Raw genomic sequence first — 27,179 nt, forward strand, 5'->3', positions numbered from 1 at the left:
GCTGCTTAAATGTTGTGGCTATCATTACACTTTAGGAGATTTACTTAAGGAATACATGTATCTGGAGCCTAGACATTATCTAGGATTATCGTTATCATGTAGTTGTGATGCATCTCCCTGATCTTAAAAGCTACATTACTATAAACTGATAAAAATTTCCAAACTAATTGAATACTTCTGAGTCAAAGTAATAGTGAATGCCTCTTCCTGCTTTATTAAAGTTGAACAATTGGTCAAAACAACTACTAGTTGAAAAACAGAAAATGGTTCAGTATTTTATTATTGAAATGCCTGTTTCTCCTTAACACGTGAAGTTTTTCTTCTGCCTGAATTCAGTGTTTTGGGAGTTTTGGTGCGTTGACCAGACAACACACATTATTTGGAAATATCCAGGGTTTTGAAAAGTTGTGAGTTAACATCTGCTGCTGTAATCACTGCTTTACAGGAAGATTTTGTAATATTGCATGTGATTACAGTTAAAATAAATGACAAGATATTGACAGTTTATTTACCGTTCTGTTCAGAATTATGTACAAGAGGAAACTGAAGATGATGAATTGAAAGACAAGTTCTGCTAAGTATAGATGATGAAAAATACAATCCAAAAACTTTTAAGGGATTTCAAGTACAGATTTCTTTAAAATTAAAATTCTTACTTCGTACTGTACATTCCCCCAAAATGTAACATCCCAAAAATCAAATATTAACACCTCACGACAGAAAGTAAAAGTGTTCAACACTAAGCTGAGAGAAAAGCTGCAGGAAATCAGGTTCACTTCTCCTCCTTGCCTTTGGTTTTCCTGTACACCATTTCTCGGAAGCTCGACAGGATCTTGCTCTCCCTCTTCCTCCTTTCCTCCTGGTTGAAAGATGCCAGAGCTCTCTTTTCATCTGCACTGTAGATCTGGTTTTCCTTTCTCAGACGCACAGCCTCCATACGACGATGCCTGCAGGATTACATTTGAGGTTTGTCAGTATCACAGTAATAATAAATGACCACCTCTTTCAGTTACCACTCAAATTTGGTTTAGTAATTATTCACTATTTTAAAGCCATGTGATTCATTTCATGGAAACCTTTTCTTTAAATTCTGTCAAAGTTTATTGTCCTATGTCTAAGCATTGTGTACCTGCTGCCGCTCATCACGTAGCCAGACTTCTCAAAGTTTGCAATCTCCTCACTGGTGAGACCAATCTCTCCTCTTCTTGGGATACGTTTGCCTGCTTTCACATACTCTGCCATTGCAGCACCTTCACCAGGCAACAAGGCATGACCAAAACTGGAGGAAGAAAAAAAAACTTATTAAAAGAGTCACAAATGGGCAAACAATTAGTATAAAATCACAAGCCACAGTGGTAACAATTTCTGTTACAGAAGCAACTGTAGGCTTAGAAGTAATTATTGAAAACACATTTCTGAGAGCACAGCCTCTGTGGTGTAAATACAATGTATTGTTTGTTGCTTTAACAATGAATCTGCTCATTCTCATTTTGATGAATAGTTTGATCTATAAACTTTCAGATAAAGCTGAAAAGGTCCCATCATAAGTTCCCAGAACCCAAGATGATGTTTTCAAATTGTTTTGAATCAATAGTGAATGAAATTGTTGCTTCTATCACAAGTAGCAGATACAGAAGTGTCACTCCCATGTTGTCTGTGTACATAGACAACTGAACGACAAAAACCAACTCAGAGTTGCAGAACAAGGTTGTCGTGGCCAGTTTGATCATATCTATATTTTGTTGTTCAGTCATCTGATAAAACAAACAGGAAGTGTGCTGATAACACTTCTTGTCTGGTCCAAGCTGTAGTGAAACACAAAAGAACCACAGGCTGTGTCTTCTTAGCATCATTACAAAGGTTTTGTTGTAAAAAACTGCAGTGACATAAACTGCCTTAGCAATACAGTCTTAGAAAAAGGTAAATGACAAATAAACCCACTCCAAAGGCCTGTCGTCCTGGGACATATGGGTAAGTGGAGCTTCGGGGCCCACGGAGTGCTCATCCATGCAGGTTTTCTCCACCCACATCACTCCACTGGGATCCTCCTCCTCTTCCTCCTCTGACTCCTCACTGCTGGAGTCACTGGACTCCTTACGGTTCTTCTTTGCCTTCTTTTTCTTGGACTTCTTGGACCTGTGAGGAAACATTTGAAGTCTAGTTAATGATCACGTCCCTCTCTGTGCAAACAAAGCTGCCGTGTCATGTTACTTTACTTTCTGTTCTTCTTTTTCTTTTTCTTCTTCTTTATTTCTTCTTCTAAAAGAGGAAAACACAGCAGTTCAGCATACAAATCTGACGAAAAATGACTGTTGAAGTTTTTAAAAAAAAAAAAAATCTTTGTTCATTCTCTGACCATCTGAATCTGATTCCAGCTCACTGTCCTCTGAGTGCTTTTTGTTCTTTCGCTTCTTGGATTTCTTCTTCTTCTTCTTTTTCTTCTTCTTTTCCTCTGTTAAGGACAGACAGGATTCCTTGTAAATTCAAGCATACACAGCAATGCTATAACTTATTCATGTATAAATCTGTGGTGCTGCACCTTCGGAGCTCAGTTCTGAACTGCTGTTTTTCTCGTCTTCAACTGGTGTGAATTCATCAGAGCTGGTGGAAACAACAAAGAAAACATTTAAATCTTTTGCAGCCATGCATGAGCCGAGGTAACCTGTAAACTTTTAAAGCAATAAGACTGTATTATAAAGGAGTGATGCTTGACTTACTCTGGTTCTTTCACTCTTGGTGAATATCCCCAAACTTCAGGGCAACCTAACTCACCGATCCTCTCCCTCTCTTGCAGACGTCTGGAACAAAAATCAGACTGATGCCATCACCAAAACCAACTGGCCATCCTGTCCTCTGAGAGTCTTGACTTCATTGCTAAACTAATGTTTTCATACCTGGCAATAAAAGCCTCCTGCCTCTGTCTCTGAGCATCGTCCCTCTGCTGTTCGTAGTAATATTCCCGCGGATCGGACCAGTGGTTGTGGTTGCTGTTAGTGTTGTTTTGACGCTCTCTGGATCTAGACCTGGATCTTGACCGAGACCGGGACCGCGATCGGGATCGAGACCTGCTACGACGGGGGCTACCGATGCGGATCCGTCTGATGTTTCTGGCTTCTCGGAATCGACGTTCCCGCTCCTCGCGTTCCCTCTCCTTGTTCCGCGGCTTCGGGAGTTTGGGTCCAAAGCTGTCCGGGGACAAGCTCCGCTCGCGGCTGTCGCTGCGGTGGCGACTGCGGGAACGAGATCGAGGTCTCCGGGCCCGAGGACTCCGCAGCTCCCCGCTGCCGTCAGAGCTCGACCGATCGGAGATAGGCATACCCACAGATTGTTTAGTCACGACACTATGAGACACATGTACGATTAAAAAAATATAATTTAGGGAAATTATTAAAGTTAACAAACTGCTCTGCTCAGATTTCTCCTCTTTTCCGTAGTACGCAATAACAGGCTGTGCTGTCCGTCCCCAAATAAAAACCGGCCTGCCTAACCATGTAATACCCAAAGTTCCGCTTCTGCTTGATCTATAAAACAAAATCTTTTGCATCCTGTTTGAAAGCAACATTTTTATTGCCTGCTAATGGTCGTTGCTGATTTGATGTAATGTAATGAAAATAACATTTACCTGTTTATGTGATAAGGCAGCAAATGCACTGTCCCCTCACAACAATAAGGCTCTTGGTTCAAATCCTATTTGAACCTGGGGTCTGTATGCAGTTCTCCCAATGTCTATGTGTGTTTTCTCTGTGTAATCGAGCTTTCTCTCCCAGTCCAAAGCCATGTTGTTTGGGTTTAAGGTAACTGGGGTGACAGCTAATGTTTCTATCCATCAGCCCTGGTGATCTGTTCAGGATGTTCCTTGTCTCCAACCGTGTTAGATAGGATTAGACTGTGACTCGATATAGAGAATGTATTAATTATTATAGTTGCTGGTTCAATTAGTTATTTATTGATAATTCAAACTGAACTGCAAACAGATGCACAAAGATAGGATATGTTTAAGAGTAAAATGACCAGAAAAACATATAAAGTCACATAGCCTAAAAGAATATTATGTTTAACGAAAAAACAAAACGAAACTGAATGGCACACAAAGGCAAATCAGCAAAGCTGGGACTCAAACAACTGGTATTTGTTGATGTCTCAGTCAGTGGTAGGTGTGTAAGTGACTGTTACTCAGAAGAATTTTGGATTTGCATTAAAATAAGCTTTATTGATTTCATGCAGGTGTCCACATAGATTATTAACAATAAGTCCTACAAGTCCATTGAAACTCTATAAGGAAGTTGCAACAAACATGAAATAAAAAATAAAAAACATTATAGGGTGGGGGTTGGTGGTGGGTTCAATATGGTAAATATCTGAATCTAATTAGGTCATTGATGTACATTTGATAGTTGGCAACTGAAGTCTACAGCTATATAGTCGACTTGTTTTATGCAATATTCACTAACATAATAGCCATATACGCGCTTTTATTTTGAAGGCGAACCGGTAGTTGTTTTTACGGTAAACCCGGCGTGTAAATAGTAAACAATTTTCAATAGAAATAACGTCCCGGGTTTTTTTTATTCAGACAAATTTGAAACTAGTCTGTTACCTGTAATATGTATTGTCAGGCGTTATAGTATGAATGTAGTTTTTTGTCCTACACGACGGCGACTCCTTGTGGCTGATAATCAATGAGGCTGTAGTTAGCTGAGAAGCCGTCCGGTGTTAGCCGTCATTGTAGCTTGACTAGCTAACGTATTCGCTGTAGTCGGTGGTATCACTTAGTACTGATAGGAAACTTCAAGGTTGCAGGTAAAGAGAATTAATTTTATGTGCGGGCATTAAAAGCAGCAAAGTTTAAAGTAGCACGTATTCGGCTACTGTGCTAACAAGATGATAAGTACTAGGCCGTTAAAGAGGAAGAGAGGAGCAGACACAGCTAGCGTCACCTTTGTTAGCTAGTTAGTTAACAATGGCGTTTAAACACATCACTAACAACAACAATAGGTTTGTCAAAATAACTGATCTCACCGTAAAGTTCAGTAAACGTAGTTCTCCACTTACAAAATGTCATGGCAGCCTAAAACGCCAGGTGTTTACTACAGCTTTGAATACAAAGCTATCAGCTAAGATAACGTTATTGTTTTTGATGCCTGACCAACCAACTGTTTACCTAACATTTACATGAACAGTAAATAATATTTACATTTACATTATTATTCATTTGCATTAGTATAAACCGATGTTTTACACTGATGCTCTGTCTGCATCAGATGATCAACAATAAAATCAATTGTAAGAAGCTTTAAAAAACAATGAATAATGCTGCTAAATTATTGTGTATAATTAGTTTAAGGTAATGCACTTCTGAAAAAAGAAACCTGCAATTAAGGTTTCAGTGTTTTGTACAGTCTTTGATTTGCCTTTCCTGTCATTTGGAGGCTGCAGTTTGTGATGCTGTTAAACTGCATTGCACAAATAATTTGTAGAAATCTTCTCCCACCTTATTTATATTGTTGATGATGGACTCAGTATAGAGAACTAGAGGACGACCAATAAGTTGGCTGTGTTATTAGCTGATGGCGTGTTTATCTTTTATTTTTTCTCTTTCTACAGGCATGCCAAGTCTTAAGCTGATATCTGCGACTGACACGCAGTATTCAGCTGCCGTGCTGAAGTCAATGAACGAACAGAGAAATCATGGGTTATTTTGTGACGTCACCATCATCATACAGGACAAGAAATTCAGAGCTCACAAGACGATTCTGTCTGCTTCAAGTACATACTTCCACCAGCTCTTCACTGTAGCTGGACAGGTGATTGAGTTAAACTTCATCAGAGCAGAAATCTTTGAACAGATTCTTAACTACATTTACAGCTCCAAGATTGTTCGTGTCCGCTCCGACATGTTGGAGGAGCTGATAAATGCTGGGCAAATACTGGGAGTCAAGTTTATTGCAAACTTGGGATCACCTTTATCACAAGTTAAGGGTCTGCCTGGTTTATCTAAAGAGGTGGAAAACAAAAGTGATCCAGCCACAGAAATGATGCCGATAATCACAGAGTCCTTCTCGATATCTGCAGAGGAATTCAATCAGACAAGCAGACCTGCAGGTAATGATGAGGACTCGGACAGTGATGTTATGTTTATCTCGCAAACAGATGCTCAAACCAGAGTACCCAACCAAGAACCCAGAACGAGTGAGGTTATTGATTTGGATGCAGTTGATTCAGAAAACGTAGAATCAAAGCAAAATGAAGAATCTAATAATTTGGATGACAAACATAAAGAAAAAGCCACAGCCCCCTTGACGAAATATCCTGCAAAGCCTCCTAGTATTGGTAGCCCTAACCCCAGTTTGTCAGACAGCAACCCTCTGTTCAGTCCAGACTCCATCTCCAATAACTCATCTTCCCCGGCCAGAGTTTCCTCAGGAAGTGCTCCCACAACACCAGCCAGGTCAAGCAGTTTCACCCCCGAGCCCTCGAGCGCCTCTCAGTCGTCTGAAAACAGCGATATAACGGGAGTCCACAAGAAGCAAGTCTCTCCCTCATCTCAGCAAGGGGATTTCAAAATACGGCTCTTAGATGTTTCTGAAAGGTCACCTAATCAGGCTAACATTCCCAAATCAGCTAGAGCTGCAAAAAAGACAGTAACACTCAATGCAGCCACAGAGATTGCTTCTATTTCTTCAGACTGTAAAGTGTATGCCAATATTGGAGAAAATACTTACGACATTGTCCCCGTAAAGGAAGATCCAGGTGAAGGAGGCTCTAAAACTAATAAAGGGAAGAGATCATTAATGGCAACACCTTTGAAGCCCTTCGACAAAACACCCATATCACCGAAGACCAATCCAAACAAGAAGAGGAGCAAAACTGAGCTTGATGATCACTATGAGCTGATCATGGATGGGAAGACTTTCTATGTGTGCATCGTCTGCAAGCGTCCCTACGTGTGTCTGACTAGTCTTCGCCGTCATTTCAACACTCACTCATGGGAAAAAAAGTATCCGTGTCGTTACTGTAACAAAGTCTTTGCCCTGGCCGAGTACAGAACTAAACATGAAATCCACCACACAGGAGAGAGAAGGTACCAGTGCTTGTTGTGTAATGAAATGTTCATGAACTACCAATTACTCTCCACCCACTGCAAGCAAGTCCACAACCAGGATCCCAGCGGGAGGAAAGAGAAGGATGACGCCAACAACAACTTATACCGCCTGCTGCCATGTAAAACAGTGCAGATGAAGCCGTACTCATGGGCTACTGACGGACCAGGGGTCCCTGTCATCTCAGAGGATGGAAGTGTGCACCACATAACCACCACTGGTGAAGCTGTACACTCTTCCACTCAGAGCAGGCTGTTGAACTGGGACGACATCTTCGTCGAGCCCAATGCTCACATGCCACATGAGGCACACACCCGACCAGGGTCAACCATGAGCACTCCTCCACAGGGAGCCACAGAGTTTGACTTTGTTATACCAGAGACCTACTGAGCAACTCTTGCTGCTCCATTACATGTGCCTTTATTGGTGCTCCCTTCCATTTTCCCACGGCGCCATGCTAACAATATTCTTCTGTAATTCCCAGTAGTATCACCTCAAGGTACGGTCACATTAGCCTTTCTGTTTATAATGGAGTTTGTGGTATCGAATTATACTAAACACTGTGGTAATTCAGATCCATACAGTTCTATTTAAACAGAGGTGTTAAGGAGATTGCACCAAAACAGGAGACGGATGCCTGAATTTGGCAGCTGTGCTGACTTTGATTGGAGTGACAGGGAGATGGCAAAATAGTAGCTTGATGGAAAATTAATGCGACTGTACCTTTACTTGTGTAACTCTGGTTTTGTAATAACCTTGGTCTTTTGTATCACTGGATTAAATGATAACGAAATTAGCATGTAAAAACAGTAGTTCACGCTTGGTAAAGCAGTTCATATGAATGATAAAAAATCCATGCAGGAGTCAGAATATCTTGTATGGAAAATAAGAGGGTGGTTAAGGCATAATTGTGTAGTTGTAATTAATAAGGCAATAAAATCATATGTTTAATTGAGGAGAGCTATAGCTCTTGCAGACTAATATTGATGCCTTCCTTTTAGTCTTCAGCTTCAGATTCTATATCTGCTGAAGATTTCAGCTGAAGGATCTGAAGCACAGAACTTTGAAATGAGACATATTGTTCTCACTGTTGTATCAGCAGTCATTTTTAACATTCAGGTCATATAATCTAAATCACTTAATAATATTAACAATCTCTCTGAGTCCCCATTTCACAAAATGGAAACAGGGTTAGTAGCTATTTAATAATGTGAAACCTCAGCTGATGAAATCGTGTGTAATCAACCTTTACTCTGGTTGAGGCACAATATATTTGTGGTTTGTATAAAATACAAGCCGTGCCCCTAATGAAACTAATAAAACAAGGTTACTCAATTTTTAAGTCTGTTAATGGTTGCATCAATCATGAATCTTGTTTGATTTGAGGATCCAGTGGAAATTTAAAAGAGTTTCTGGACTGTGATCACTCCTGGTTCTCATCTTAGACAATTTTACACCTAATTCTGTAACAAGAGAAGGTTAATTATGACATGAAGTATATTTTTTCATTATGTGATTGTCTGTGATCCCATGTCTGGGTATTGTGGCAGGGAAGATATTCAGTACTTATTTAATTTTCAGTCAACTGCTTTTTTTTTTTTTTTGGTCCATTAAGCACCTTCTGTTTTGATGCACCCTTATATTTTTATTTCCTGTGATTGCCATGTTTTGTATATGAAATGATGTTTTCATGCTTAAATCTGCCAGCTGTGGGGCTAGAGATTTTGCATACAGATGACTTTATATAAACTAAAGGTTATTTCAGTCCATACAGATTGCACTTAGTGTTGGATCATGTGAAGGACTTTTTTGTGTAGTATTTCCACTTTTTTACTGTTTCCATTTTGTCAGACGGTAGTGATTGGTTAGTTTGAGTAAACAAGTAGGGCTAACGTGGGAATGCCACATCAAATCATTCAGTCATGCCGTTTTCTTTTTTAATTAAACAGTTTAACATTGTGTGATTTACAGTATGTTTTTGTGTTAAAGCCCTTTTTGTACTGTTGCGGGTGTGTTTATTAGGTAAATATCAATAGACAATGAAATAGTTGCAGTAAATTTCAGGTTTTGTTGGCATTTAAAATGTTCAGATGTCCTTTTTCTGTCAGTTAGCAATGAAGGTTATCTAATAGTAAATAAATTATTCTTTTACTATTTTAATTGTCTTGCATTACACTACTTCACATAAATAGCTCTTATTTGATGTACTGTGGTGTGCTATTATGATGTATGTTCTTTAAATTTGACAACCAATTTCATTATCGTTTGTTATTTATCACTTTGACACAATTTTATAGGCTGTAGTTTGTGCTGCCGTTCAACTATACAGAAATACGGATGGTATGAACTTTAAAGCGTAATGTGGATTCAAATATGACAACATAGAATTTCTAGGACTCTGTAAGACTGTAATTATGCAGAGCAGAGCACTGAACTAACAATGTTAAATAATGTAAAAAGGCTATCATGCTGATGTTTGTTTTATCCTAACAGGAAATATCTGCACCAAAAGTTGTTGAGACATTCCACCAAAAAATGTACATATTACCCACATGGTGGCGCTAGAGGGAAAGTCAAGAGGATCATCAAATTCAGAAAGTTATATTCTCTGGGAACCAACAATGCCTGCACAGTACAACATTTCATGGCCACCTGTCCCACGGTTACTGAGCTATTTCAGTATGGGCCGAAGTAGAAAAAGCATCACGCAACATGAAATACACAAAACGGTTTTTAATGGCAAGACAAAAAAGGAACTGATACTTTATCAGCCCTTACGAATACGTTGTTTAAATTATAAAAAGCAGTGATTAAAGCTCACAGAGACCAGATTCATAGACAGGGAATGAGTCAACAGTACTTATTCTCTGAACTTCCATGATCTCCCATCTCCTGCCAGTGAATCCAGCACTGACTGTTCACACTCAGCCTTAATAATGATCAGTCCCGACACAGACAACACATTTCAGCTCAGACGTGACGTTTCTACTACTTATAACAAACACAGACATATATTTGTGGTTACCTGCATTGCAGCTGTTGGTGAAATTACAATAAATAGTGTTCAGAGTTTTATTAATTAACTCTATTTCCTCAGCCACTACTGTAGGTAGAATAGTTTATTTCTCCATTAACACTGCTCTGCAAACTTCACACACTGATTGCGATATTCTAACATAAAGTGAAGAGTTCATAAATAGATGCCATGGTCTGTTTGTATACCTTAAGCCTAACTGTACTAAAGGAGTATCTCTATATCATACTGCTGTACATACATTATGAGCATGTAATACTTCCATTACTGTTAACTTTGCCTTAATAAGGTACACTGACACAATAACCGATAAAGTAAAGACTGCTTGGGCCTACGGTGCTACAACACTACAGTTATTAATTTTCTAGCTGATTCAGATTTGGGAGAGACACCAAAGCTTTCAGGTAACTGTATTAATGTCACACCAGGCTCTTAGCTGTGCTAATCAGTCCAGTTCCTCACAGTGCAAACAGTGTGGATGTTTTTTGTACCACTCAAGGCAGGAAGCATTTACAGTATGTACTAGAGAGAGCTGAACGTAAAGCTTGAGCTGCACAGAATTTGTCCAGGTGACCGAGTGCTGCAGTGCTGAAGTCCATGTGCATTAAGGCAGTGTAAACAGTCCTGAATTTGAACAGGTTGTCTCTCCTCATGTGTATGTGTGCACACAACCCCAAGCAGGCCAGAGTCTGAGTGGTGCCCAGGGAGACAAACACTCGCTCCCTTGTGTTGGGCTGAACTCAAAGTCGGTGTGGCCACCCTCCTTCTCCTACTCACTTCCTCCAGGACACAATTCTTAAGGACTGTGAGGAAAAGCCTAGAGGCACTGTGCATTCAAACCACCCATTCAGCATCTAACGTCACCTGATAACATTACAGGTGTTTCTCCTTTACTTGAAACCACCTCATGGGCTGTACGGCGGGGGCTTCTCGTCAGGATGGTTGTGAGGAGGGGAGTAGCGTGGAGGAATCATAGTGGGCCACAGGTGGCTGGCTCCAGACTGGGAGTCATCTGACAGGCCTGAGGAGTCTGGGAACATGTAGGAGCACTGCCAGAAAAAACAAAACACTTCTTACCATGAGTTTAGTTTCAGAGCAAGAGCTCACTGTTTCTACATATTCAATCAAGGTTAACTGTTACCTACAGATTTTCTATTTAGAAACAGAGCCAACATTTTGGGGAATTCCAACTTAATATTGGTCAATATTCTTCATCTGTGTTTACTTTAAAAAAATTCAAATATTTAAATGTGTTGTGCTTCTTTCACTGCCCTTTGTATGAAGGTTTACTGGATAAATGAAAATGCTCATGGAATTATTTTTGGCACCATCTTCGATCGTCCCTAAAACCTTTTCACAGAACTGTATTTTTCTCTTCCTATTTTCTTTCTTTATTTTGCAGTAGTTTTTCTCTCAATATTATTTGTGTGTGTGTGTGTGTGTGTGTGTAATTCTGTTAATCTTGTATTGAGTTTTTAAAAGAGGTCGTTTTATAAGCTTTTAGCTTCCTGCCTCTCCTGCAGCTAAGTCCTTGCTTACTTTGGAATAAATCAATAAATGTTTTCATATAGAACCAATTCTCGCTCTATTCTTATCATGCAGCACTGCTGGTTGCAAACGGCTCTGTACCTGCAGGTCATAGGCAGTGTAAGGCGGCAGGCAGGGGGCAGTGGTGTAATACGGGTTGAGAGGAGTGGTGGGTGGAGGAGGCTCTGAGGGAACTGGAGCTGTGATAGCCTCTGGTTCAGATGTACTCTCTGAGGAAGAAGAAGGAGTCTGACAAAGAAATTAAAGAGTATTATTACCTTGTGTGGTACCTATCAATCCACAAACACCGGAGAAATACACAAAGCTTATAGAACCATTTGACAAAAATTTAGATAATCTGAGAAAATCAGCTGCAAAAAATAGTTTCAGACTGAATGTGAGAAATTTGGATAAAATTTCATTTCAGTGGTGTTGTAAATATGCTAAATACACCAGTCACTTAAACGCACCATGTCTTTGAAGCCTCCCAGCACTGCAGCAGTAATGATGCCCAGAAAGAGAGCCACTATGTTGAGGATGGTAGCAGACCACAGGAGGTGATAGAGGTGAACCACGTCCTGGCAGCTTTTCACGTCCGTGTATTCATGGTAGCCTCCAAGCACCTCAACACGGCTAGGCCAGTGGGTGGGACAGAGAGGGGAAACAGCCTACGGTCAAGCCACAAAAGTCACTTACAGTGTTTCAAACAATGCACTTGCATCAACTGTGGTAACAGTAGCCAGTACACGGTGAAAGACATAAAACAGGGTTTGATTTATGATGACATAAGTTCATATCTGAGAGGAGAAAGCTCTGAAAATGCTGCTACAGGACAGGGAAACAGACGAGAACATGGATGAATGTTTGGTCAGACACAGACAGGACATGCAGACAAATCTGCACCTTATAAACACATCAAAATCTACATGGTTTCTTCAGTTGAAACATCACTTATCAGAAAAAAAAAAGTTTATCAAAAATGGCTATTATGGGTCTAGAAAAAAGGGACCTACTTCCAAACCATGGATGATTTCTTAAACTTTTTCAAAACATCTTTATTCTGAAGTCCCATAAGAGGATGTTCTCTGAAACAAAGGTTAAAAGAAAAGAAACATTCTTGTTCTAATACAATCAAAGCTTTAAATGCAAATAAAATCCCCCACAAAAATGGCACAACGGTACAGATAAAAAATTCAAAACATTCAAAGCAACACAGCAAAGCAAGTAGCCACTGATTCACAAGTTCTGTCAGATGCTCGACCTCTCAGAATACTCACTTCCCGCAGTGATAGAGGTCGCAACAAAAACAGGTGTTGCTCTTCACACGTAAGTTGCAGGATGTGCGGGAAGCCGTCTGACACGGCACCTGAAGGTCAAAAACTGCTTTTTAGTCCCTTCGCTGTGGGTCCCACTGCTGGCAAAGTCACTATACATCATCCTGGCTAAACAACCAAGGGCTGAACTGACACTGAGTGCAGTGAGAAGACATACATAGTGAAGATACTGGTCTTATTTCTTTGAACTTCAACAGGAAAAAGTGATTCTTACATCACGGTCAGATGCTGTCTCACTGGAGTGATACTCACAACGACCAGCGTACAGAGGCCTGAGGTCCTGTAATACAATAAACATTTTCATGTATTTCTCTACAGTTCCTGCAGCTCCTTTGAACATGGGAAATTAGAGAAAACAAAAGGAAGAAATAATATATGCTGTTCTTGATGACTACAATGTTAATCAAAAAAATAGAGATGACGTCAAGCTTAATGAATCAATACTCCTGAGAAAACTAAACTGGGAAATAAGAGCAAGTCTCCTACATTCTCAAACTACTGGGACCCTGAAAAACACACCTTTACTGGGTCACTTTGTGCTAATCTGATTCATTACAGATCTGTTTGGTAAGTTTACCAGCCCAGTAAACTCAATATAAATGATAATTACTTTATGGCAGCTTGTGCATTTTTACATAATCGCTATCAGAGGCCCTGTAACAAATTTGAATATATTACATGGTGAATAAGCCTAAACAAAATTGTTAACTCACGGGATTTGTTGGTTTTGGGGTTAGGAAGCTGACATGTGCAGCCTTTGGCCCTAAATCTTTCATTGAAGGTTATAACTGTGGAAGCCTAAGTAATGATGGTGATTTGGTATCAGAAATTTAGCTTTTTGTAATTAATAGTCAGAAAGTGAAGAAATAAATTCACTGCCAGCTTTATCTCTTATACATTCTGCATCCTTTTGCTTTCGAAAGGCAAATTTCCATTTTCCATTCCATTCGACACCACTAATAAATGAAAACCTACTAATGGTGCTGATCTCCCTTTTCACCAAGCCATAACATATTTTAGCATAATTGTTTTAGGAGTGCATTAGCACGTATTTATTGCTTTATGTACTTTGTGTGATGACCTCTCTATACCACTAAATATATTTGCCTTACTGAGGAGGGTGCGGCTGCTGCCTGAGCCTGCTGCCTGAGCCTGCTGTATGTGAGCAATGCCCTTGCAGAAGGGCATATGTTTAGACAGAGCATATTAAGCTTTAATGGGGATGGCACTGATTAATAAGTTTGTTATAAGTCTCATAAATGATGTCCATATTCATAATTTATTAGTTTAGTTAAATAAGCAGAAGGTTTACTTACAATATGCCTCGCAGCAAAAACTCCATCGACAATAGCACAACAGAAGGCAGCCACCACTCCAAAACTGATGAAGACAATAGATGCAACTAACTGTGAAAGAAAACAGAAGGGCATCAGCCTCATTACTCTATAATGATTTTGCTTTTATAGAAGACCAGAAATTTAAACATGCACTATTTTTTATTGCTTCCTCTTCCCACTATTGCATGGGGATTACATTTGCAACAATAATGTGCATTATCCTGCATGTGGTGTTCTCTGGGAGTATGAATGCTCCGAATTGGATGAGGGTAGTGTGGGTTGTAAGCTGGGTAGGGGACAGGAGTAACAGAGTGCTGTGGTTGTCGTCCAGCTCCAGTCGTGTTTGTCGCTGGCCTAGCAAACACACACAGTGTGACTCCTCCCTTTACTCCTCAATTAAAAGACAGCATGTATTCAATTACACATCACCCCATCCTGTCTGTAGCCACCCCAGCTCGCAGCAGTGTAACTGATTCACCAGATTCAACAGTGAAAGGTAACACACTGTAAATTCTGTGCAGCAAGCAGGATTTAGCAACACCTGAATTAAATTCTGAGGACAATCTTGGGGATGTTAATTTGTGGTATGAACTAAATCTGATCACATCACACCCACACAATCCTGATGCAGCATATTGGCTGAGTTTTTGAAAGTTAAACTCAATTAAAATGTATCTAACTAAAGTTAAATAAATACCTAAAGATATTTTCTAAACTTCTGTTACATAACTAATCATAAATATCTAATGTACTAAATAAATTGTTTAGATTTGTATGGAGGTGCTCAGGGGCTTTATACAAGATGTTCAAAGAATGTATGGTATAATATTCAAGTTTTGTGTGTCAAGCATCGATAGAGACTCTCTTAAAAATATGTAAAGTCTTAGTGTTTTTGCTTAAAAATGAATCAAACTGATTTTTTTTTTGATAATCATCAAAATACAATGCAATGCTAAAGACAAACACCCTGAACTTAATACTGTCAACAAATTCAAAATGTAATAACATTTGATGGTCAGTGGCAGTATGGTGTATATGCCACAGCTCAGTCAGTCGTGTCAGACATATAGTACATCGACTGTGACACCAGACATCCAAACTGCTGCTGAAACTATGTCAGACGGTACAAACTCATTTGTCATTAAAATTCTGACAGACCCTACCCAGCACCACCCACCTGCTCCTATCATCTGCAGTTTCCTTCTCCAGATTCTACCTCTCCACATTCCAGTCTGGACATCTGTCCTCCTCCACTTACACCCTGCTTCTATTTCTGGCTGCATCTTCTCTGAAACCCAGGATACATACCCTGATACACAACATAACCCTCCTCAGGCCAAGTGGGACTCACTGTCTGGGTTGAGACTGTTGCTCTACCTGTCAGATTAACTACATTATTAAGATGTAGGCTGTTGAAAGGTAATGGGGACTGATACACAGTTTAATAACAGTGTTTTGTGACTGCAGAGATAAGGAGACATTAAGCAATGAAAGTGATCTCAATGGACAGAGGTAATATAAATCCTCTTACCATCTGCCTCTTGTTCTCTATCAAATGTGCACCAATAATTCCCAGAAAAGAGCCAAAGCCCAGCTGAAAAACAGAAAATAGTTGTTGGGTGAGACAAATCAAGAGTTAGGTGCTTCCGTCATAGTTTGAGGAGTCATTTAAACATGTTTACAGAAAGATTTTCACTTTTATACATAAACAAAATACTTTGCAAGATTCATTTACTTTTGATATGAGGATTCTTAAGATCAAAACCTCTTTTAATCTTAGGCTATATGCTGTAATTCAATCATTCTTATCTTTGTAAAGTTTTTCATATTCTATTATATTGTAGTGATTTGAGTGATTGATGAATTTGAAGTTAAAGTTTTAAAAAGCATCTTTAGAAATTCAGCTGACATATATTGGCTCCATTCCTAGTAGCTCTTTACATGAGGCAGAATGCTAAAAGCTGAGTCCTGTGAAGAAAATAAATTTATGGACTGAGATACTTTGCCTCACTCAGCCTCTAATGACAGCGATGCTGAATAATGAATGTGGATCAAATTCACCCCTCCGAGTCCTTCAGTAATTAGGTTCATCGCAGTCCAAGAGCAGGAAGTGCTCAGAGGACACACACTACAAACTCTGACCGGGAAGAGGCCTGCTGCTGCTGTTTCACACAGGTGTGAATGTGCACTCACAATGACTCCTGGGTAGTATCCGCCCACCGTTATGTTTTGCGTCCTGGTAGTCGCTGCCAGGCCAAAGATCAGGATGAGCACCGACACGATGAGTAGCATCACCGTCACTATTATGGATTTCCTCTTCCTCCTCTTAAATGAACCTACAAGGAAACAAATGAGTCAACATTACTACTAACACCATATTGTGACGTGAACAGTGAAGTGATGTCAAATCAGAAGACCAGGAGCAGCTAGAATCCGCCACATAATGGCAAGTAGTTAAACAGACTCATGGCAGGACTCTCATATTGGCAGTGGCCTTCTTGGTTGAAGTATTTCAGAGCAAAGCATCAAAACGCATGCTGGTGTGAAGATGCTCTAAAAGGTATATGTGTATCATATGGGCCAAAAAGTCCACAGTCCAGTATTCACATGCTACAGACTCTCCAGTAAAAATTCCCTCTTTCTGTTCTATCTGTAGCTCATCCAGTGGCGTAAAAAGTGAACATTTTATACTAAAAAGGTTCTAAGTTTGTTAGATATCAACTATATTTTTCTAATTCAGGCTGCTGAAACGTCATATGAGCACCAGCTAAACCTTTAAATACAACATTGCACAACAACAGGACACTAGAAGTACATTAGAAAGGGATCTTTTCACAGGCCATGGAAACTGGAGGTATGAATGCTATGTTTTCTTCTTCATATAAACACCTGATTCTTGTTTTAAAACTTAAACTGTGAATCCGTTATTTAAGGGAAATGTGAAAAGGAAACAACCTACTAAAAAACACGGGGCACTCAGAGTCATAATACAGAGCAACGTCTTCCTGCAAAACTCTGAGGTTAATAAAGTTTGACTAACTTTTTAAAGTAATTACTTGAACATGCCATTAGTTTTTGCATACTTGGCTCATGCACACAGGGAAAGAGTTCATGATAAACCACAGCTCGAAAAACATTGTAATATCTCTAAGGGCTGTACCACTAGATACTTCACAAGGTGCTGCTAATGATGGTCCTGGTTTTTACGAGGAACTAAAAAGTCTATATGCCAGCCAAAATAAAACAGAATATTTAGTTTTAACTTGAAATTTCCATAACACAATCCATATGGATGTGTGTATTGTTTTACTGAGTTATCCTGTTCACAAGAAAAGACTGTTTCTTCCTAATTAAGTTATAGGCCTACTATATTACAGCAGGAGGGGACTACTGTGTTCACTCCAATACTGTAATTTAGATTTTCCTGCTCTTAAATGTTAAATACAGACAAATGAAACAATGTGTATGGTATTTTTTCAATCAGTGAAATTAATAATGAATGCCTCGGTTTTGCCATCACATCAGATCCCCTTGGTTTTTATTGCAGATGCTACAGGACTGCTTCATTCGGTCACATATCATATGAAAATGTATTTTCACACTTTCATACATTGCATGATTGTCAACTGACAAGTAAAGCACAGAGATTATTGATTATTAACAGGCTCGATCCTGTAGGATTTTTGCTACAGAGTCAGAAGTACACAGTTAATAGGTACAGTGATTCAGCTTCCAGAAAATACTAACCATGCATTTCTGTCCCAAAATGTAAAAGACATCAGAGGAAACCTAATGCCTGAATTTATTTACCTGGTGCATGAATTTAGTGGCGTTTATATCACTCTTTGTTAGTAGGCTACTGCCTCAGTTGTATATAACAACAATTCATATTAAATACACCTCAGACCTTGATGGATGGATCATCCACTTAGAAGACAACTAATTATAAGGAAGTAACATAGTCTAAAACCTTCTGAAATGTTTTTGAGGTACTTTCTGTTCTCACACTGCCTTAGAAGGAATCACAAGTCTGCAGCAAACTCACATGATTGTTCTACTATATGTGTCCCAACAGCAAAACTTAGAGTTTCAACAATCACAACATAGTGAGAATGGCCTGTTTCATCACGCACCAACACGCACGGAACACGTTCAACCATTTTTCCTTTTTTATGCCTTTAGTGTTTTTTTTTTTTTTTTTTTTTTTAATGGAGCCACATCAAACATCCAGGCTGCTGTGGCTGCTCAGCGTCGCCGCACCTGCAGTGACGCGCTGCGGCCTGGGCCGGAGGAAAAACACGGTCTGGTGATGCAACGAGTGTTTGGTTTTGTTTCTAAATGGAAAAAAACGCGTTAAGGATTTTAACAGAACACTGCGTGATTGCAATATTAGCCTCTGTGCCTATGAGCAATTAAGAGAAGCTTTCGGTGTTGAATACAATCCCTGCATTGTGTTATTTAATTGAGAAAACCTGCTGCAGACACGCCGTTGACCTTGCACACACCTACCCGTGTTTGTTTCAGAGAGAGTCAGTCCGCTGGATTGGAGGCTCTGAGCAGGGGGCATGCTGGCTGTTAGACCTAGTCCGTCGGACGGTCCCTTTGCAAATCAATTAATAGTAATAATAATAATAATTCGCTATTGACTCGGGAGCCGAGTCTGTACAGTCGTGAGCTACCGCAGAACGATGCGTTCGCTTGCTGTGGCATTCTCCGACAACCCTGCGTCCGCTCCGCTGAGCTCAGCCCGACACCGTCTCATTTACATCCCCGCGGTTGTTGATACGCCTCTCGGTCTTCTTCCTCACCGTGTGTCGGTGTCGGACAGCGAGTCGCTGCTGCTGGTGGTCGTATGTGCGCATGTCACACACGTACTCAAAAAAATAAAGTACCTTTACTCTCAGAGTCGTTACTTATGCTCGTTTCTGTGCAGTGTAACGACGCTACTTAACAGACGTCGAGCATTTTTCCCATCGTGGTAAGAAACGTAAACGTTACACCGTCGTTTTTTGTTTGTTTGTTTGTTTGTTTTACCTGTTCATTAACAGAATAAATGTCTGTCTGTTTGGAGAAATACAAGAATAACATCACATCGATTAAATTCCAACTATGTGGTATTAAAAACTATAGAGAGAAGAAAGTAATAGTTATCTGTAAGCTCTAGCGTCCACTGTCGCCAGCAGAGGGTCTGTCAGTGAAGGCAGCACAGGCAGGCACAGCCTGAGCAGATAAATCAGCTTTAATATGTTTTCTAACTTTACTTATAATTGGATTAAAGTAAAGCTTTTAAATGATCACTGCTACTGCAGCTGCCTTCAGTCGACTTTCTGAGCACATTCTCCCAAAGAAAAGGACCACATAAGCTTTGTTTGTTTGCTGATATTTTAATATCTTTTAATTTATACAGGCTTTTAATTTTGTGTCCAGCAGCATGAACAGGAGACCAAATATCTGAACGAATATCTAAAAAAGTAATTAAAAAACTCATAGACAAATATCTACAAATGTATATATGAATAAATAGGCTATTATGAAACTGGTTGCAGCTTTTATCTGCAGAACTAAATTATTTAGCTGATTATTTAAACAAATTCCATGTTTCCTATGTGGAACTTTACTTCTGGCCCTGTTGACAAGTGTTTAAAATGTGTTTAATTTAACTTTACAGAAAAGATCCTAATATGATCTTATATTGCTTATATGTTGCATAAACATGTCCTTAAAAACTTGACAAGAACATTTTCTACCCAGAAAACTGGCATTATGGGTAACCTATCTTTGATTTATAAAACAGTGCTTGGGATATAGAGGGAAAGGCAGGATGAGCTAAACCAAAAGGAGTATTGTATGTTCATCACATTCACATGCAGTATTTATCCTTTAAATATAAGGCCTACTGTCCAACCATGCAAAACACTGTGACTTCCCAAAGTGGTCCAAGGCAGGAGTACAAAGCTGGAGACGGTCACTGGCCCCCAGAACTCCAGGGGCCCTGGCAGCTGCAGCCTTAACTTGTCCATTGGTTTGTTTGTCATTTAAAAATGTTTCAGAAATGCTAAAACACAGTAGTCCTATATCCACAAAGTGACAGGCCATAATGCAAGTCTTGCTTTACAACCACGGGCCTGTCTCAAAGGGGGTCACGAATAGAGGACTGATATTACACCAGTTTTTTTTTTTTTTTTACGTGCATTTGAATTCCCAACATCAAATCTGTGACCAAGGAGTATTTAACATGTGCAGAAGGTGGGATGAACATGAGGTTAACAGGTTCCCCAGACAGGTGAGTACAGTCATAAAGGGCTGCCCAAACGCACAGACACCCCACATGTAAACACAGGAAAGATGCAAATCAATTTTAAATGGCTATGAACAAACAGGCACATCCATCAATAGCTGCCACAGGAGGGCTTCCCCTGCAAAATGTTGGTTTAGGTGAAGCTTCTAAATGTTCTGGTGCTGTGAAAAGAACCACTGGGTCTCTCCTGCAAAGAACGACCACACACACACACACACACACACACACACACAGAGACAAAAATCATGCACGTTTTTGCCGCGCAAAACGCAGAAGAACAGATTTTTTTCCATGACGCAACTTGTCTTTTCATGTAAAAGACGAAAGAAAAACAGCCCCAGAAATCCCCCCTCACACTTCTACATGGGGTAACGGAGCGTTACGTGACCCGTGTGCAGATGGGATCAGGGATGAGGAGGACTACTTGAACTCCACCAGAGGAGAGCCTAAGTAGTTGCTGTAAGTGTCTGTGGAGGTGCAATCGGTGGCGACTGGATTAGTATGCATGCATGTGCAGGGACAATGACTAATGACTGATATGGGACTGACTATGCTTGTGTTTCATGCAAGAACAAGCATTAATGATTCTAAAAGTTGGATATAAAAGTTAACAGCTCTGAGCGTCTTTACGCACGTACAGTGCTGGGATGAGCTATAAATATTGTATTCAGGCTTTGCTTCGGTCTTAGCCCAGCTTAGCAGACAATGGCAGCTGGTGTGCGTGTGCAGAATGCAGTGCTGTGGTCCAGGCCACTGCCAAAACGTCTCTGGGACCAAAAAAAAAGCACTTTTTATCCCACCCCCAGTTTTTCTCTGCCCACCGTTCATTCACTATGATGCGCGCCTAGTTGAAGGAGGTCCTCCACACCGGGTCCACTCTACTAAAACTTTCTAATGAAATACTCAAAGGCTTTTTGACAAAGGTTATTTTTTTGTCTCTAGGGTTAAAAAGGGTTTTCGACCAATTAATCTTCATTTTGTTTTTTAAAGCAAACTTCAGGTATGTCAGATATCACTGAAATGATATTTGTTACAGCTGGAGGAGCTGTTTATTGTGTGTGATACTTGGTGAAGTCGGTCAGACAGCTTGGCATTGCTGGAAAAACTAAACTGAAAATGTTTGGAGAAGCAAAGACGTGTCGCTTGAATTCAGAGGGCACGCTAGATGTGATTGGTTTAACAAGTACCTTTTCTTTCTGTGAAGAGCATGGAGTCCGGGACTGTAGAGGGAGGAGCTGAAGAGACGCTCCTAAAAAATCATCCACCAAGTCCTGTAAGTGCTGCCATTAAGTAGAAATCATAACTTTTTCATCACTTTATTTACTGAAGCAGATGCAGAACAGCATTGAGTTTTTATTCATTTATTTATTTAGAACAGAAAAGTTATCATTAAGTCAATCCTCAAGTGGGTTTGAAGGCCCAAGGCTCATAAATTTGAATATCTCAGCAGATTACTTCAAAGGTCAAGCTTTCATAAATGAAGTGAGATTTGAATGATACTCCAGGGTTCTGGGGCTCTGCTGGGATCTGCGTGTCCTGATGCTGAGAGTCAGTGAGTAACATCTGGCCGTCAGGGTGACCCTCCAGCTCTGCTGTCTGCAGCTGCTGCTCCAAGCAGGAGGGTCTACTCACAGGAGGTCGGCTCTCCCAACGAGTGCCAGAAAGGTCACCAGCGGGTTTATAATTTGCAGAAACAGGGCACAGAACCAGCAGTGTGATGTGCATTAATATGCGGAGCACTGTCCGGCAAGTTTATATTATCAGTCATACTCGGATCAGAAGGCATGCCATTTTTTCGTGCCTTGATTTGAAAACAGGTTGACTGCAGAACGTAGCAGTTAAGAATATGTGTGGTGAGGGCTTTTTGTCTTCTTCTTTTCACCAGCCGCACAAGGTGATACTTAAACATGGACAAGAGCTGGAGGAAGAGCAGGAGGAGTTGGCCGAGCACCAACCACTAGAGCAGGAAGACCTGAACTTTGAGCGATGGAAGCGCAGGCCGATACCCAAGAGGACGCTCCACCAGAAAATAGACGACTTAAAGAAATACCTGTGGAATGCAGAGACCAACGAATTCATGGGTCGCTCTGGAAAGAGCTGGAGTGAGTTGATGAAGCTTAAGAGGTTCTGTTTTGTTTGAGTGTGAGGAGAGGTACTTGGATTACTCCAAAAATACTTTATTTTTAGCTGCATGTGTTCAGCATTTGCAACATTAAGTACATTACAGTTCACTGATCTTAAAGAAGCTTAAGAGCAGATGTGGTGTCTTAATGTCTTTAAAAGATACACTAGTAATAGTTTACGGGGTGAGAAACATCTCTCCAGTTCAGTTGCTCTGCTCGTTGTGCTGTGAGTGTGTGTCTCTGTGTGTGTGTGTCCTCATGCTTAATGTTTACATAGGTGCATGGACAATTCAGAGTGTCCTGACAAAAACAGACTGCCTGGGGACGTGTCCCCAGCGGGAGTGCGCTGTTCTGGGCCTCGCATTGGCCAGGAATCACATTCCTCTACATCTTACCATGCTCTCCACAGCCTCTTTCCCAAAGCCTCAGCGACCTCATCGTTGAACTTAACATGCTTATGGCCCCTCAGTTGCAGTAAACACGTAGAAAAGATGCTCATGTCTTTTTTCCATAGAGCACACTGCCAAATCGAGCTTTGATGCAGGCAGACTTTTTTGGCAGAAGCCACAGACTGGACGAGTTTGTTGAGTCAATGATGATGGAGCAGGCGCTTGGTATTCTAGTGGTAGTTTCCATGTGACGCTGTTGAGCCCCCCTCCCTCGGTTAGACTGGACACAATAGCAAACATGATCCAACTGAGTGCAGAGAGACTATCCAAGGAAAGTGTGCGTTACTTGCATACGCTGCATCTTGGGCAAGGCTAAGAGCTCATTTCAGCTACATAACCAGTGTGTGCACACTTTGTGGAGGAGTGGGGCCCATGTGCCTGCTGAAGAAAGGCCCAGAGTTGAAGTCTGTGCTGTGTGTCCTGTGAGACGAGTGTGTAACAGGGGACACAATACCAGAGTGGGGTGATTGGGGCTCCTTGGAGCTGGCCGGGCCTCTATGCCTGCAAAAGACCTTCACTACGATGGCAACCGGAGGTTCACAGTGTTCCTGAGTGAAAGGACAGCTGGGAGAATTCTCACTGAGCTCAAACAGAAAGGCCTTTGTGGCTCCGGGGACGCAAGGCTGGCTGCAGCTAGTCCCTGTGAAATTGCCCGCACAGCAAAAGCCATTTAATTTAGGGCACGTTTGGCTTGATTAGTTGCTAATGGTTTGTTAATTGAAAATTACAAAACAATGCTAGTTCTCAGGGTTTCTTTTTCTTTTTTTTTTTTTTTTACTGGATTCTTATAGCACCTCAGCACAGTACAAAATTATTGGCATTATTTGCAGGTCCAGGCATAAGAATAGACAGTGTTTTGGTATGAGTAAACAAAGAACTGCCCTGATCAAGGACAGTAGCTGGAGTCGGTGGAAAACCTAAAAATTACATAATTCATTATTTTTCTCCAATCAGATCAGAGACATAATCTGTTGAGACTTGTGTAGTGTGTTATGTAAGTTGCTTGTGTGCAAATGCTGCATCAGAAATGTTCACCCTCATAATTCCATGTTTCATTTTTGTTTTAGGCCTCATCCTTCTCTTCTACGCTGCACTTTATCTGTTTCTTGCAGCAATGTTTGGAGGCTGCATTTTTTGCCTCATGTGGTCTATTAGTCCCTACCATCCAACCTTCAATGACAGAGTGATGCCACCAGGTAAATGTCTCACACCACTTCTGTCACTTTCCTTCATCTCTGTGCTCGACTGTCTGTCGTTTCCACTTGAGTCAGCACAGTTGACTGTCTCTGGGTCTCCACTGGCAGGTATGACGATGGCCCCACACCTAGAAGGTCACGACATCGCCTTTAATGCCTCTGATCGCAAATCCTGGAAGAAGTACGCCAGGTCTATGGATGAATATCTAAGACGTGAGTCAGTAGGATTGTCGGGGATCATGTTAAATTTGGGTGGTCTGATGAGGTTGATAATTTTCGTTTAAAATGAGGTGGGCATGCAGTTAATCCTCATCTTCACTACCTTTGTCCCCTCTTTCTATTTGGTTCCTGCAGTGCATGCTGGGAAGGAAGGCCTCTTTGTGGGCAGAGTGCAGCATTCAGCACTCTGCTTTTTTCACACCCCTCTTTTGTCAAGCTTCCTTAATCAGAGGCCTGAGTCTGGCAGGGCATTGCAGTTGCAAAGGTTTATTTATGCTCTCTCCTCTCATTCTTCCTCTTCGCCTTTTTCTCCCTGCTCTTCATTTTCAGCATATAATGATGGCGCTCAGGATAGGAAGAATATTCACTGCACACAGGACCGATACTTCATGCAGGATGACTTGGAGGAGAGTGCAGAGCGGAAAGCATGTCAATTTAAGAGGTCCTGGTTAGGGGAATGTTCGGGGATGCAGGACCCCCACTATGGCTATTCTCAGGGAAAGCCATGCATCCTCCTCCGTATGAATCGGGTAAGACAAATGTCAGCCTCCAAAACCTGTCACATGGCACTTTAAAAACTTCAATCATCTAATGCAGCACAGAAACAAATGAGGGGTCACAAAACAGCAGGTACATGCATTAATGTATTGATAAGGTTTGAGTTGTTTTCTCAGTGACATCTTGTGGCCATTTTGGGGATAGGAGGATATTAACATCTTTCAGTGGTAACATAAAATTACATAGGGGGAAACTATCCTGCTGAACAAGGTGGATAGTGTGGAAGTTTAACGGGTGCAAATCAAAAATAAAAACAAAGGATATACTATTTTTGTATGACACATGCTGTTTTTACTTTTCAATAGATTCTTGGTTACTTACCTGGCCAGGGGAAACCAATAAATGTGACTTGTGGAGTCAAGGTACAATAACTATCAACACTTCAAATTTTATGTCAGTCGTAAGCAACACATCTAATAACTGTCATAACTGTTTCATGCAGGTACGAGCAATCAAGAAAATAAACTCTTTCCTCTTTCAGAAAGGACCACCAGATGCCTTGGGAGAAATCCAGTTTTTTCCAAAAAGCATTTTTGAACTGAAATACTACCCATACTATGGGAAGCTCAGACATGTAAGCAAGAGTTTCTTCACTGTGGATAACTGCTGTGATATGCAGCCTATTTTTATTTCAGTCTAAAAAAAAAAAAAAAAAAAAATCCCTTTCATTTCTTTATCTTCTGCCTCAGGTAAACTACTCTTCACCGGTGGTGGCTGTGCGTTTTGTAGGAATGCAGTACGACACTCACATCCAAGTACAATGCAAACTGAACGGAAAGGGCATCATTAATGATTCACCCACTGACCGCTACCTGGGCAGTGTGACCTTCTCCTTGGAGGTTGGAGCGTAAGGCAAAGATATTTCCAGGAGGATGCTCCTGTGACAATGAGGCAGGAAAATGTAAAAGAAACAAATTGTGTTGAACCATTTTTTCCCATGAAGTATGTCATTTCCCTCTCCTCACCTTTCACTTAAATTTCCACGTCTTCTCCTGTTAAACAAATTCGTCAAAAAGTATTTACTCTAGTGTTTCTGTTTTCATGCTGCTGCCACCTGCACCCACAACAAACAGTGCTGAGCACAGGACGAGTGTGTAGAGTGAGTTACAATTCAAATCCTGATATTTTGTAATGATTAGCAAGATTAATCAAACTAAATTACACTCTGCCCAATAGTTAGTATTTCTGGCTATGCAAATCCAATTATGACTTAAAACATTAATAGGTGATTAGAAATATTGTTTTATCAAGTTAGATTATGGTTTTGTGTGCACATTTTGTGTGACAGTACTAATTTGTTTTGCATTATATTTTTCAAACATGTATATTGTAAGAATTCAAAGTATCATTCAGACACTCAAAGCAGGACTTGTACTGTACTGACACAGTAAAAAAAGACATGACTGCAAATACACTATTACTATATTTTTGTTGAATAGAGCAGAATTATACATTTATGATAAAGTATCAAACGCCTCTTCTTGCCTTCTTTTGTAAAGACATTTGCTTTTGAAAATGAAATACTATACAAGACTGATCAATAAAGAGACATACTGTGCCGTGGAATAGTTTGTCAAATGTCTGTACCATTTTAAAAAGTATAACAGTTTTGTGATAATATTAATCCTGCTTGAACTGTGCTACTAAACCTGGCCTCCATGTTGTATTTATTCCTATTATAGTTCCTAAAATAAATACAATGTTCTGGTATGCACTGTAAGTTTTCCTTCCACATGGGACTATTACATCAACTTTGTATCATGTTTTTTTAAAAAACAAACAAAAAAAAAACAAACACACTGAAAGTCACCATCACAGAAATGATAGGGGTGCAAAACAACTTATTCATGCATAACCCATATGACTTATAACATATTTTAAGGAAAAGAATGCATTTATTTTGCACATATTTTAATCTAGTCTCAGTGATAAGTGAAGGCTGCATTGCTTGCTGTGACCTCTGGGTCAACCTGTCTGCATACATGCCAGTGATAGCTGGAGAGT

General features: G+C 40.3%; 4 protein-coding genes across 5 annotated transcripts; 2 read left to right on the forward strand and 2 right to left on the reverse strand.

The window, feature by feature from the left end:
* Nucleotides 1-482: 482 nt before the first annotated feature.
* On the reverse strand, nucleotides 483-3,480 carry nkap (NFKB activating protein). The gene is made up of 8 exons (XM_026331113.2): nucleotides 2,895-3,480; nucleotides 2,718-2,798; nucleotides 2,540-2,601; nucleotides 2,357-2,452; nucleotides 2,217-2,259; nucleotides 1,942-2,136; nucleotides 1,130-1,279; nucleotides 483-947 (listed from the first exon to the last, which is right to left on the reverse strand). Exons 1-8 carry the CDS (start codon nucleotides 3,314-3,316, stop codon nucleotides 773-775), a joined length of 1,224 nt encoding a protein of 407 aa, XP_026186898.1. The 5' UTR covers nucleotides 3,317-3,480; the 3' UTR covers nucleotides 483-772.
* A 1,032-nt stretch (nucleotides 3,481-4,512) lies between these two features.
* On the forward strand, nucleotides 4,513-9,059 carry zbtb33 (zinc finger and BTB domain containing 33). Its single transcript, XM_026331008.1, has 2 exons — nucleotides 4,513-4,800; nucleotides 5,605-9,059. The coding sequence occupies exon 2, from the start codon at nucleotides 5,607-5,609 to the stop codon at nucleotides 7,488-7,490; it is 1,884 nt and encodes a 627-aa protein (XP_026186793.1). The 5' UTR covers nucleotides 4,513-4,800; nucleotides 5,605-5,606; the 3' UTR covers nucleotides 7,491-9,059.
* A 785-nt stretch (nucleotides 9,060-9,844) lies between these two features.
* Nucleotides 9,845-19,155, reverse strand: tmem255a (transmembrane protein 255A). Its single transcript, XM_026330507.2, has 9 exons — nucleotides 18,842-19,155; nucleotides 16,526-16,668; nucleotides 15,864-15,926; nucleotides 14,312-14,401; nucleotides 13,210-13,275; nucleotides 12,939-13,027; nucleotides 12,132-12,300; nucleotides 11,764-11,910; nucleotides 9,845-11,183 (listed from the first exon to the last, which is right to left on the reverse strand). Exons 1-9 carry the CDS (start codon nucleotides 18,897-18,899, stop codon nucleotides 11,040-11,042), a joined length of 969 nt encoding a protein of 322 aa, XP_026186292.1. The 5' UTR covers nucleotides 18,900-19,155; the 3' UTR covers nucleotides 9,845-11,039.
* A 1,829-nt stretch (nucleotides 19,156-20,984) lies between these two features.
* On the forward strand, nucleotides 20,985-26,889 carry atp1b4 (ATPase Na+/K+ transporting subunit beta 4). 2 transcript variants are annotated; one of them, XM_026330487.2, is made up of 9 exons: nucleotides 20,985-21,089; nucleotides 21,835-21,903; nucleotides 22,516-22,732; nucleotides 24,270-24,398; nucleotides 24,507-24,611; nucleotides 24,948-25,147; nucleotides 25,481-25,537; nucleotides 25,657-25,749; nucleotides 25,865-26,889. In XM_026330487.2, exons 2-9 carry the CDS (start codon nucleotides 21,838-21,840, stop codon nucleotides 26,024-26,026), a joined length of 1,029 nt encoding a protein of 342 aa, XP_026186272.1. In that variant the 5' UTR covers nucleotides 20,985-21,089; nucleotides 21,835-21,837; the 3' UTR covers nucleotides 26,027-26,889. The 2 variants fall into 2 exon arrangements, with proteins under 2 accessions (XP_026186272.1, XP_026186271.1); XM_026330486.2 differs by lacking the exon at nucleotides 20,985-21,089 and adding an exon at nucleotides 21,475-21,630 and having other exon boundaries at nucleotides 25,865-26,888.
* The last annotated feature ends 290 nt before the right edge of the window (nucleotides 26,890-27,179 follow it).

Source organism: Mastacembelus armatus, chromosome 10 (assembly GCF_900324485.2).
Source record: "Mastacembelus armatus chromosome 10, fMasArm1.2, whole genome shotgun sequence".
In the NCBI taxonomy this organism is placed as follows: Eukaryota; Metazoa; Chordata; class Actinopteri; order Synbranchiformes; family Mastacembelidae; genus Mastacembelus; species Mastacembelus armatus.

Coding starts and splice junctions, on each gene's coding strand:
- nkap (XM_026331113.2), bottom strand. CDS start 3,316: ATGCCTATCTCCGATCGGTCGAGCTCTGACGGCAGCGGGGAGCTGCGG. Junction 2,602..2,717: donor CCAAGAGTGAAAGAACCAGA/GTAAGTCAAGCA, acceptor TGTTTCCACCAG/CTCTGATGAATTCACACCAG. Junction 2,260..2,356: donor GCTGGAATCAGATTCAGATG/GTCAGAGAATGA, acceptor TTCCTCTTTTAG/AAGAAGAAATAAAGAAGAAG.
- zbtb33 (XM_026331008.1), top strand. CDS start 5,607: ATGCCAAGTCTTAAGCTGATATCTGCGACTGACACGCAGTATTCAGCT.
- tmem255a (XM_026330507.2), bottom strand. CDS start 18,899: ATGCCCCCTGCTCAGAGCCTCCAATCCAGCGGACTGACTCTCTCTGAA. Junction 12,301..12,938: donor GACCTCTATCACTGCGGGAA/GTGAGTATTCTG, acceptor TCCCACCCACTG/GCCTAGCCGTGTTGAGGTGC. Junction 11,911..12,131: donor TGGGAGGCTTCAAAGACATG/GTGCGTTTAAGT, acceptor TTTCTTTGTCAG/ACTCCTTCTTCTTCCTCAGA.
- atp1b4 (XM_026330487.2), top strand. CDS start 21,838: ATGGAGTCCGGGACTGTAGAGGGAGGAGCTGAAGAGACGCTCCTAAAA. Junction 25,148..25,480: donor TCCTCCTCCGTATGAATCGG/GTAAGACAAATG, acceptor ACTTTTCAATAG/ATTCTTGGTTACTTACCTGG. Junction 25,538..25,656: donor ATGTGACTTGTGGAGTCAAG/GTACAATAACTA, acceptor TTCCTCTTTCAG/AAAGGACCACCAGATGCCTT.